The 13,114-nt window shown below is 40.4% G+C and overlaps 1 protein-coding gene across 1 annotated transcript in view; it reads right to left on the bottom strand.

The window, feature by feature from the left end:
- Positions 1–7,959, bottom strand: part of CUNH12orf54 (chromosome unknown C12orf54 homolog) — a 23,610-nt gene extending 15,651 nt beyond the window's left edge. The window contains exons 1-3 of the mRNA XM_012807492.1: positions 7,844–7,959; positions 4,591–4,621; positions 4,079–4,117 (exon numbers count right to left, since the gene is read on the bottom strand). Of these exons, the coding sequence (XP_012662946.1) occupies positions 4,079–4,117; positions 4,591–4,621; positions 7,844–7,908 (135 nt within the window). The 5' untranslated portion in view covers positions 7,909–7,959. The remainder of the gene's footprint in view (positions 1–4,078; positions 4,118–4,590; positions 4,622–7,843) is intronic.
- Between the last annotated feature and the right edge of the window lie 5,155 nt (positions 7,960–13,114).

Genomic DNA, 13,114 nt, shown 5'->3' with positions numbered 1-13,114 from the left:
GTTGAGCTATAGGCGCCGGGCCAACAGGAAGATTTCTTATGCTAGATGCTTACCTTCAAAAAACAGAAAGTGAGTGCATCAGTACAATTACAAGCCATCTTATGGAATTGGAAAAAGAAGACCAATATAACCCTATGCCCAGCAGAAGAAAAGAAATAGCAAAAATTAAATCAGAGATAAATGGAATTGAAAACAAAAAAATTCAGAAAATTAATGAAACAAAAAGTTGGTTTTTTGAAAAAGTGAATAAAATAGATAAACCTTTGGCTAGACTGACTAGAAACAGAAATGTAAAATCTCTAGTAACTTCAATCAGAAATGATAAAGGGAAAAAAATAACAACAGATGCCACAGAGATACAAGAGATTATCTCTGAATACTGTAAGAAACTCTATGCCAAGAAATTTGACAATATGGAGGAAATGGATCAATACTTGGAATCACACTTTCTCCCAAGACTTAATCAAGAAGAAATAAATCTCCTGAACAGACCAATTTCAAGCACTGAGGTCAAAGAAACAATAAAAAATCTCCCAACAGGCTTGGCACCTGTGGCTCAAGTGGCTAAGGTGCAGCCAAATACACCTGAGCTGGCACATTTGAATCCAGTCCAGGCCCGCCAAACAACAATAACAGCTGCAACCAAAAAATAGTCGGGTATTGTGGCGGGCACCTATAGTCCCAGCTACTTGGGAGGCTGAGGCAAGAGAATCGCTTGAGCCCAGGAGTTGAATGTTGCTATGAGCTGTGATGTCATGGCACTCTACTTAGGGTGACAGCTTGAGGCTCTGTCTCAAAAAAAAGGAAAAAATATCTCCCAACAGCAACAAAAAATGCCCTGGTCTAGATGGCTTCACACCAGAATTCTATCAAAACTTCAAAGAAGAGCTTATACCCATAGTGCAGAAATTCTTCCAAAAATTGAGAAGGAAGGAATCTTCCCTAACACGTTCTATGAAGCAAACATCACTCTGATACCAAAAACCTGGAAAAGATCCAACTAAAAAGGAGAACTACAGACCAATTTCACTAATGAATATAGATGCAAAAATTCTCAACAAAATCCTAGCCAATAGTTTACAGCTTATCACTAAAAAAGTCATACATCACAATCAAGTATGTTTCATCCCAGGGATGCAAGGCTGGTTTAACATACACAAGCCCATAAATGTAATGCATCATATCAACAGAAGCAAAAATAAAGACTATATGACCCTCTCAATAGATGCAGAAAAAAACATTTGGTAAAATTAAACATCTTTTTCTAATTAGAACTCTGAAGAATATAGGCATTGGTGGTACATTTCTTAAACTGATTTGAAGCCACCTATGACAAACCCATAGCTAATATTTTCCTGAATGGAGTAAAACTGAAAGCTTTTCCACTCAGAACTGGAACAAGACATGGTTGTCCACTATTCAACATAGTGCTGGAAGTTCTAGCCAATACAATCAGGCAAGAGAAAGTAATAAAGGGCATCCAAATGGAGGCAGAGGAAGTGGAACTCTCCCTCTTTGGTGATGATATGATCTTATACTTAGAGAACCCCAAAGACTCAACCACAAGACTCCTGGAAGTCATCAAAAAATACAGCAATGTCTCAAGATATAAAATTAATGTCCACAAATCAGTAGCCTTTGTATATGCCTATAACAGCCAAAATGAGAAGCTAATCAAGGACACAGTTCCCTTCTCAGTAGCTAAAAAAAAAAAAGAAAGAAATACCTAGGAATATACTTAACAAAAGATGTGAAAAATCTCTATAAAGAAAACTACAAAACCGGGCGGCACCTGTGGCTCAAAGGAGTAAGGTGCTGACTCCATATGCCAGAGGTGGTGGGTTCAAACCCAGCCCCGGCCAAAAACTGCAAGAAAAAAAGAAAACTACAAAGCCCTAAGAAAAGAAATAGCAGAAGATTTAACAAATGGAAGAATGTACCATGCTCATGGCTGGAAGAATCAAAATTGTTAAAATGTTAAAATGTCTATACTTCCCAAAGCAATCTGCAGATTCAATCCAATCCCCATTAAAATACCAACATCATACTTTCAAAATTTGGAAAAAATAACTCTTTGTTTTATATGTAACCAGAAAAAAACCTATATAAGCCAATTCTTAGTAATAAAAACAAGGCTAGGGGCATTAGCCTACCAGACTTTAGGTTGAGTGATCAAAACAGCATGGTATTGACACAAAAATAGACAGACATGTGGAATTGAAGAGAACACCATGAGATGAAACTAAAATCTTACAATCTTGATCTTTGATAAACCAAACAAGAACATACACTGGGGGAGAGAACCCCTATTCAATAAATGGTGCTGGAAGAACAGGATAAACTACATGTAAAAGACTGAAAGTGGACCCACACCTTTCTCCATTCACTAAAATTGATTCAAGATGCATAATAGATCTAAATATAAGGCATGAATCAATAAAAATTCTTGAAGAAAGTGTGGGGAAGACACTTGAAGATATCAGCCTGGGGAAAGATTTTATGAAGAAGACTTCTTGGCAATTGCAAAAACAAAAAAAATAAACAAATGGAACTTAATTAAACTTAAAAGCTTCTGTACAGCTAAGGAGACAACAACCAAAGCAAATAGACAATCATCAGAATAGGAAAAGATATTTGTATATTATAAATTGGACCAAAACTTGACAACTAGAATCTACAGAGAACTCAAAATTAAGCAACAACAACAAAAAAAGCCAACAATCCCTTATACTGGTATCAATGGGCAAGTGAGATAAATAGAACCTTCTCTAACGAAGACAGAAAAAATGGCTAACAAGCGTACGAAAAATGCTCATAATTCCTAATTATCAGAGAAATGCAAATCAAAACCACTATGAGGTATCACCTAACCCCAGTTAGAATGGCCCACATCTCAAAGCTGCAGATGCTGGCATGGTTGTGGAGAGAAGGGAACACTTTTATACTGTTGGTGGGACTGCAAACTAATACACCCCTTTTTGAAGGAAATATGGAGAACCCTCAAAGAGCTCAAACTAGGCCTCCCATTTCATCCTGCAATCCCATTACTGGGCATATAACAAGAAGAAAAAAGTCATTTATCATAAGAACATTTGCACTAGCCTGTTTATTGCAGCTGAATTTACAATTACCAAATTGTGGAAACAACCTAAATGCCCACCCATCCAGGAATGGATTAACAAGCTGTGGTATATGTATACCATGGAATACTATACAGCCTTTACAGCTTTTGTATTAATTTGGATAGAGTCGAAATATATTCTTCTTAGTAAAGTATCACAAGAATGGAGAAGCAAGAATCCTATGTACTCAATTCTGACATGAGGACAATTGATGCTGGTACATGGTGAGGGGAGGAGGAATGGAGAGGGAAGAGAGGGAAGGTGGGAGGAGGATCTGGGGCCACAGTGTGTGACACATCTTTTGGGGGCAGGACACTATTAACAGAGGGACTTCACCCAGCAAATGCAAGCAGTATAACCTGGCTCAATGCACCCTCAACGATTCCCCAACAATTAAAAAAAAAAAAAGAAAGAAAGAGAGTCTCAGTTGTAAGATTCTTAAGAGAAAGAATGCTTATTTCTTTAGAGTGTGGCTTATGGTGGGTGATGTTCAATAAAGGCTGGATTTAACTTAATTTTTCTTAAGTTTTATTGATTTCATGAAGGTCTTAGTCTAAAATGACTTGGGAGTGCATAGACATATTGGTCTTCCCTGCAGGGGTCAGAGCACAACTTTGTCATATTGAACCTGTGAGAAAGGCCAAATGTCCTAAGTCTGTAGCAGTCAACTGAGAACAGAGAGATTAAAGACCCTTAAAACCACAATTCAACAAACTGCACCCAGGACAGCATCTGACAGTTGGTGTTTGGGGAGAGGCACTGAGATGCACAGACATGAAGAATTCTAAGGATTTGGGACTGAATGAGAAACAGAACAAGACAGGGGGAGCATAGTAATCCTTGCCATCAATCAGGAAACTGCTCAGGAAAAAGAAAGAAATTTGCTCCTTTTTCAAGCTCTGTCTCTCTCCTCCCACCTCTTACTGTGCTGTCAATAATGACCTCTCTGTACTCACCTGGTCCCACAGGGTTTCAGTGATGTTTACTTTTCTGTCCTGTAGAAATAAGAAACAAATCTTGGAAACATCCCAACTATCTCAGAAACTAAATTACAACATCATTAAACTGGTTGAATAAAATATATTTCTTGGAATTAAGATGCATACTTGAAATTACCTGAAATCACCCCATTTTTTAGGTAGCTTAAAGCCCCCTTCACCCTTGCTGAGTCATTTCCAGCCTGTATCTCCTGCCTGTCTCTTGATCTAACTGGTGTGTGACAGTTACAAACAGACTCATATGCACATGTTTTACTGACTTTATTGCGATGTCTGCATGCCCCTGGAGCTATCTGGTATAGAGTTGGTCTTAGTAGACAATGATGCACTAGTTAGTCAATTGCTTCCCAAACTACAACGTCTAATTCCTCTGAGAAATTGTTCTTGTAGGCAGCTTTTCTGCCTCTTCTCCCTTCTCCCCAGGAATCAGAAGCCCCAAAGAAACCAGAGCATTTGGATATCTTACCCACCTGTGATTTTCTTGTCTCTTCTGCAGATGTGCTGGAAAGAAAGAATGACATAAACCTGATAAGGAGCAAAGAACATAAGCCAAAGCCTTCTAACTCTTAGCAGGAATTCTTGAAGTTTTCATACTAAAAATTCATGAATGATAGGTAGGGTCCCACCTGTCATATCCCCTCTGGGCCTTGTGAGAGGGCAGACTGTTGCCTTATCTTCCCAGTATCTTGGCTATTGTGGTAGCACTTCCAGAACTCTGAAGCATGGAACAAACCATCATTAAACCTTACCATTCTCTTCGATGCCTAATTGTGTCCACTTTTAATTCTTCACCTCACCTAACTTGTTTCCAGGTCCCTCCTGAGAAAGTACATTCAATTAGAAAACTGCTTCCTTTTTTGTCCTCCCAAAATGTGTTCTCTTTTTCCTTATGACCTCTGTTGGGGGTGGGGATGGGGATGGAAGGCTGAGGAAGAAATTGAAAGTTTTTGCCTATGCTTGACAGCACAGTTGAAGCTCATATTCCCAAATCAGTGCCAAAGTCACCGATTATTTATTTATTTATTTTTTGCTTAAACAACAGAGATTTATTTCCTCACAGTTCTGGAAGCTAGAAGTCAAAGATCAAGGTGCTGGCAAGTTCACTATGCGGTGTGGGGGGGCTCTCTTCCTGGCTTGCAACAGGTCACCTGTCCCACTGTGTGCTCTCACGACCTTTCTTCTACACACACAGAGACATGGTGAGCCCTTTAGTGACTCTTCTTCTCACAGGGATACCAAACCTACTGGATTAGGCCCCCACTCTATAGCCTCTTTCAACCTCAATTTGCCTCCTTAAGGACCTATTTCCAAGTACAGTCACATTGGAAGCTAGGGCTTAAAGTTAGGAATTTGGGGTGACACAATTTAGTTCACAACACTAGCACTAGATGAGAACCCTCAGGTAAGATACCTGTCTTTCTGACTGCAAGAAGTGGCTGAGGAGCAAGATGAGCGGGAAGACACCTGCAGGGAGCCTCACACAGAGAGTAGGGCTCTGCATGCAGCTCCCATTCTTTATTTTCTTTCTTCCTATTGTCAGTAGAAGATAATAAGGTGAGCTGAGGATCAAAGAGTTCATATAAATGCCAGGGGTTGCTTTGGAGCGTGAGGGAACTCAACAGACTTCTGGGGACTGGTCCAAGCTGGGATCTGGGATCTGGCAGAGCTTGCTGCCAGGAGTTTCAGGAGGAGTCCAGGCTCCATCCAGAGCCACAGGAGAGAAGCCAGTGCATCCATGAGTGCCCAGCTGCAGTCACCTCAGCAGCAATGCACCGAGGCTGGAGGCTGGTGTTCAGAGGCCACACAAGACAGGACCATGTACCAAAGGGAGTCAGCAAGAGCTAGCAGGGAAGAGGAGCAGACATATGAAGCCTCCCACTCCTGCTGACCACCACTGTATCTGCCAGCTGCCCTCACTTAACAGCCTCCTGTAAGTTTCCTCCTTCGTAATCCATCTCCTTCCAACCCTGGGATTCACATTGTAATGCCCTAACTCCATTTTGGCAGCAAGTCAGAGGGACTTGCTGTACGCAGGATTAGACAGGTAACTATCAGAAAGTAGCGAGATGAAAACAGGTGAAACTTGAGTAACCAATTTGATCTATCATCAAGTGAATTCTGAACAAACTCAGCCTGGGTCTCCTGGTTATGTGTAGACTTGTGTAGGGGTGACAGGTCAAAGTAATAAGCTGGAGGAGGGAAGAGTAGGTGATTACCTGTTGGAATTGTTTCAGGACCCCCGGTATGAGACCCTAAGAAGGGATTGGGGAAAAGGGGAAAGATGATGGAGGGAATATCATGTTACAGATCCCAAGAATCTTTACATTTCTAGCCTAGGGCTCCTGCTTATACAGTTCTTGCTATAAAAGAAGCAATGAATCTTTACGAGCAAGGGTGGGGAGGGAGGCAAGTAATTAAGGGATTCTGGGGACCCAGAAGAGGGCAAAAACTGAGCCCAAGATAACATTGAGCCTAACATAGCTGCAGTTAAAAGGAGACTCTTGATGAACATTGATTTAGGATAGCAGAATGGAAATCTCTGGAAGCTATCATATTAGATGGCTCCTGAACACAGTTTTGCTGGCTAGATTACTGTTTCTCCAAGGAACCTCAGGACAGCCCACTGTAAATCCAAGCCACACCCCTTATCCTGAAAACACTCTTCCTTTTTACTTATTGATACCTAATAATTATACCTATTAGTTAAGGTGGGAGGGAGCCTCACCATGGCAGACTGAAAATTCCCCAAGTGTGGGCTTTCCCAAATGCAGGAGGTCTGGGAGTGGAAAGAGGAATGATGTGAGAAATTCATATGCAGAATTTTCACGGAAATAATCTGCTGAGGCCCAGAGAGACGTACACTATATTAGCCTATAGTAGTGAGAATAGGTGCTGCTGCAAATTGAAATCTCAGGAGGCTTTTATTAGAATTTTTTTTTTGCATGTATGTACAGAATGAAGACGTAAAGAGTTAATAGTCTCATGACTCAATCATGCAGGTGGTCTTTTTATTATAAAAAAGATCAACAAGGTGAAGGATAATAAGGCACCAAATCATAGAACAATTCTTAAGGGTGGAACTAAATAGGTAACAAACTAGGTGCCTTAGGAGCTAGATTGTTTCAGCTAAAGGGTAATTTTTAATTGCCTTCAAACTCTGCTGATACCCTATTTCTGCTAAGCTGCTGATTTCTACCCAAATGTTCCCAAATAAGTTTCCTGTCTATTCTGCTGAACATTCTGTCCCCTTTTACCACAGTAGGCATACTGTGCAGGTGGAGTTGAGGCCTGGGCTATTCCTGCAAGTCCTCTGGAATGTCAGCCTGCATTATATTTCTACCCACATAACCTGAGACTCATATTCAGCAGATTCTGGCCCTCTTTTTTCACCTTAGGCCAAAGGAAGTGTGGGTTTTGAGTGGCTGGCCTTGATTCACCACTGTACAGGGCATAAAGGATATACAGAAAGTCAACCCCAGAATGAATTAATGTCCTTAGCTTGCATACCCAACCAATTTGTAGAAGAATTTCAATTGATGGCTACTTTCTAAATTAAAATGATGAAGATTTGCTATTGTCCCTTCACTGAGAAAACCGAGAAGGACACATGAAAGTCCCCATATTCCCAAACTAGGAAGCAAGTGCAGCCAAATGGAGAGAGATGGAAGACAGGAGACCATTGCTCTTCTAAGGATGCTAAGTATCATCATTAGCCCCATTTACCTTCTCTGCTGCGTGGATGTCATTTCTGCCTTTTGCTGTTGATACTGATAGGCATTCTGTGCCATTTGTTCTTGGACAGAAACAAAGGACTCTGGAACTGAAGATGGAGATAGCACCAGGCCCTGGAGAAATGTAAATGAATAGAGGGAAAAGACAGGCATATGATGACAAGAAAAGCATTTATCCACCAGAGAACTATCAGGACAGTTGTCTCAGTGAATGTGTGTGTGTGCATGTGTGTCTGTGCATGCATGTGTATATGTGTAAAGAAAGATAAGGGTAAGAGGAAGAAAGTGCCTGTCTCAGGTAAAATCTTATTGCCATTGCCAACAGTAGCAGAAATTCTAGTGATAAAGTGGGTGAAAAAAAGAGGGACAATCTAAAAACAAACAAACAAACAAGCTGGCTGGGATTGGGGTAGAGGGTTGGCCAGAGACTCCTTGAGTTAAGGGTGGCTTCAAAGGCAAGGATAGAAAACAGTGGATAGTGAATTCAATATTGGCAAAGACCCCACCCCATCCCACCTCATAGAATTTTCATGGTAAGCTAAGGGTGGAACTTCAAGCTGGAAGCCAATCAGCTACAGCCTTCAAGTGCTTTGTAGAAGCAAAATACCATAGTTGATACTATCAAAGACACATGGACCTGGGAGGCCATAGCAGTGACTCAGACAAAAGACAAATCTTTGAGAATTCTCTCTCTCACTTTTCCCACTCCCATCCTTCCAGACTTCCAAACCCCAGTAATAAACCAAGCCAATTATAGCCAGAAACTTACCCAGCTGGGCTCCTCAAATCACACTTCACCCCTCCCCTTCCCCCTTACTTTCTCCTCTCAGAGCCCCATACCCCAACAACCCCCTACTCCCCATATCAACCTTGTCCTTTCCAACATTCTGTGACCTCAGCTGTGACCTCATAGACCTGGGACAACTGGCCCTTTCTCCCAGTCTTACTATGCACTCCATTTCTTCCAAATAATAATGGTAAAATAAAAGGACAATACTTTGACATTCAAATTTCTGGCAACTTTTGCTTCCTTGTTGTCCTCTACCCATAGCATTAGACATCCCTTGATTCTAAGAGATGGCAGGAGTGATAAATATAGATACACTTATCTTCAACTTTCAAGAGCTAGGTCCATGAGAAAGAAATAGTTTTGTTTTGAATTCCAAAAGTCTTTGACTTGGAAGATCACCAAATATGGATCTAAAACCTTAGATCCCATCATGGATCTAAAACCTTACAAGTATGAAAATAGTTTCTCTGAAGAAAAAAAAGTGAGGAGTGCTGAAAATGAAGCAGGAAGTGAACATGAGAGAAGAGATAAGTTAGGTGTAGGTGTGCAACTCTGGGAAGGCACACTAGCCCATCCCTGGTTCTGACTTTAGAGCTGCAGATACTACTAGTGAGACTAGCACAGCTCTTCCCTTGTTACTATTGTGAATGCTTAAAAGGTAAGTCCTGGCCTGCCTCCTTTCAGGTTCTCAATTCAGTCCGCCAACGTGTGTATAAAGGGCTGCCTCACAGCACAGCTTTCATAAAGCTTGTCAATCTTGTGACTTAGGCTTTCGTAACCATGTCTGGATGTGGCAAGGGCAGGAAAGGCCTTGGTAAAGGTGAAGCCAAGAGGCACTGTAAAGTACTGCGTGACAACATCCAGGGCATCACCGAGCCCACGATCTGGCATCTGGTCGGCTGGGGTGGAGTTAAGCGTATTTCTGGCCTCATCTATGAGGAGACTGGTGGGGTCCTTAAAGTGTTTCTGGAGAACGTCATCCAGGATGCTGTTACTTATACTGAGCACACCAAACGCAAGTCACCGCTGTGGATGTGGTGTATGTACGCTGTATAGTTTTGGTGGTTAAGTATGTTCTCGTTTCTGTTTCCAACCAAAAGGCCCTTTTCAAGAAAAAAAAGAAAAGAAAAGAAAAAAGATGTCACAAGAAGAAACTGTGATTACATGTCAACCACTGTCAACCCTCAAAGAGATTAGGCCCATTCCCTCAGATGTCTTCAAACTGTGGCCACGGCCACATGTGGCCTGCCTAGGACATTTATCCAGCCCGCCGGGTGTTTTTGCCGCCGCTGCCTGTCCTGCTTAGCAGCCGACTCCTCCCGAAGCCTGCAGTCTGGCCCTCCGCGCAATGGTCTGAGGGACAGTGAACTGGCCCCCTGTTTTAAAAGTTTGAGGACCCCTTATCTCAGTTTCAATAAAGAGTCTAATAAATGAGTTCCTTCATTATCCCTCATCATACTTTTTTTTTTAATGGCCAGATATATCTCATAATCTGACTCAAATTCCTGCCTCTCTCTAAACAACTCCAAATATTTCACTATCCAAAATTGAATTCTTAATTCCACCCCACCCCCAAACCTGTCCCTTCCCTCACATGAAATGGTGCCACTATTCATTTACCCAGTTGCTCAGGGAAAAAACATTGAAATCATCATTAAGTGCCACTTTTTCTCTGTTACATCAAATATAGGTATTGGCTGTATCTTCACAGTGTATCCTGTGTACTCATTTACCTCCTGGACTACTGCCAAAACTTCCTGGTTGGCTTATTCTTACCACGTTGCTGCAGCCAGAATGATCATTTAAAAATGCATACAGATCACATCACTTCCTTCCTCCAAACCCTGTGGTCCCTTTGCATCATACTTAGGACAAAGTACACACTGTTTCCATGTCCACGCTTGCCCCTTGTATATCATTCCTGCCCCCTCCACTCCCCCCTGAACAATACATCCCCACTGCTATTCTGCTATAGTCACCCTGGCTTCTTTCTCTTCAGGTGGGCCAAGAGTGCACTTCTGTCTCAGGTTTTTCCTCCTTGCTCTCTCTTCTTCTCCCAAACATTTGCTTGATTTCTCAGTCAATGACGTATCCTTAGGGAGACATTCTTATATCCTGTGCCTAAGGCAGCAGCTGCCACCACTTACTAGTCCTTTACTCTGATTTATGTTTCCTTTCATCACCATCAGACATTACCATATAATGTAGTTTAGTTTGTTTCTTTCATCTCACAGAGTGTTAGTTCCATGCGAGCTTTTGTCTTAATCACTTTTGATTGTATATACGGTGCCAAGAACTATACCTAGAAAATAGAAGGAACTCACATGTATATTGAATAAATGAGTCAATCAACAGTGAGACCCCTGGGGTGGGACATGCATTATTATCCCAGGGCAGTGATGAGGAAATGCATCCCCCCTGCTACCATGACATCACTTCTCTCTGCAGACAGACTTTGCCTAGAGAAAAGGGAATTAGGAGGAGAAAAATACTTAAGTCGTCATAGTTCTACACACACAGAGAGACTAAATTGGGACTTCGGCTTTGAGAACTTTATTGAGATATAATTGCCCATACAATAAATGACACATATTTGCTAAGTTTGATCATATGTATACACCCATGAAATCATCAATAGTTCTGGGTTCCCTTTTCCATAGGTCAATGTGTCTGTTTTTATAACAGAACCAATCATACTGCCATGGCTGCAATAGCTTTGTAATATATTTTGAAGTCAGGTAGTGTGATGCCTCCAACTTTGTTCTTTCTGCTCAGTATTGCTTTGGTTATTTGGGTTCTTTTGTGCTTCCATACAAATATTAAAACTATTTTGTCTTTTTCTGTGAATAATATAATTGCTATTTTTATAGGAATTGCATTGAATCTGCAGACTGTTTGGGGTAGGATAGTCATTTTAAAAATATTAATTCTTCTAATCCATAAACATGGGGTGTTTTTCCATTTGTTAATGTGCTCTTCAAATTGTTTTTCATTAGTGATTTGTAGCTTTAATTGTAATGGTGTTTCACCTCTTTGGTTAAATTTATTTTTACATATTTTCTCTTTTTTCATAGCTACTGTAAATAGAACTGATTTCTTTTATAACTAGTTTGTTATTGATGTATAGAAATGCTACTCATTTTTATGTTGTTTTTGTATTCTTCAACATTACTGAATTCACTTATTAGTTCTAAGAATTTTTTGGTGGAGTCTTTAGGTTTTTCTATGTATATGATTATGTTATATGCAACAAGGGGAAGTTTGACTTTCTCTTTCCGGTTGGTTGCCATTTTTTTTTCATGTCTTATTTTTCTGGTTAGGACTTTCAGGACTATATTGAATAAGGATGATGAAAGTGGTTGTCCTTGTCTTATTCCAATCCTTAGAAGAAAGGCTTTCAGATTTCCTCCATTCTGTATGATGTTATCTGTGGGTTTGTCAGATGTGCCTTAAATATATTGAAGTATATTTCTTCCATGCTTACTTTTTGAAGTATAAAAATGTATGAAAATACATTCTCATCAGTGCATGGAACATTTTCGATGATAGACCATATATTAGGGCTCAAAACAAGTCTCAACAAATTTTTGAAAATTGAAATGATATCAAATATCTTCTCAGAACACAATAGGATAGAACTGAAAACTAATACCAACAGGAACTCTGGAGACTTACAAATACATGCTTTCTAGCAATCAGAATAGACCCAATTGCCCCTTGGACTTTGAGGTCGCACTTTGCTTGGGATGATGCCTGTTCAGTCCTACTCAGATGAAGATAGGATGGATAAGATAAATCTCTTGCCTGGTAATTTTTTGCACAAAATCTGTATTTATTATATATAATATGGTAAATGTTGTTACTGCCTGTTCAGTTTATCTTTGCCATTCTTCTAGTAAATAAACTCCACTGTTCAATATGCTTCCAGAGAAACTGATGCCCCATCCTCACTCCCACCCTGGCTCATTATTCACTCATTCTTCCTGGCACAGTGGCAGGTCTAGGAATGAGCACATAGTCAATGCCAGATTATTCACTTTATTAGGAATTTTAATCCTCAAGATTCAAAGAGGGAGAGGTAGCCATTCTGTCTGCAGCACTCTCACAACCTAAGCACGTGCTGAGAGGATCGCTGGAGTTATTCTACATGCTATCTTTTCACAGCCAGATTTAGAAACATGAATCATAATGAGAGCATCACTAGGTATTTGCATCATGTTAGGCACTGGTGCTAAGCAATTTACATACATTATCTGACTTAAATATCACAACAAATGCACTAGGTAAATGCTTTAGCTATCCCTATTTCAGAGAAGAGAAAACTGGCTTCAAGAGTTTAAGTGGTAGAGTTGGAATTTGGAACCAGATGGACTTATACCAAAGCTTGTTTTCTTTACCACTTTTTTTTTAAGTCTACATGCTTAATTTTATTATTTTTATTTTTTTATTAAATCATAGCTGTGTACATTAATA

The sequence above is a fragment of the Otolemur garnettii genome, unplaced genomic scaffold, assembly GCF_000181295.1.
Source record: "Otolemur garnettii isolate 467f Iridium unplaced genomic scaffold, OtoGar3 scaffold00070, whole genome shotgun sequence".
Taxonomy (NCBI): domain Eukaryota; kingdom Metazoa; phylum Chordata; class Mammalia; order Primates; family Galagidae; genus Otolemur; species Otolemur garnettii.
This window is presented reverse-complemented; position numbering and strand designations above follow the sequence as displayed.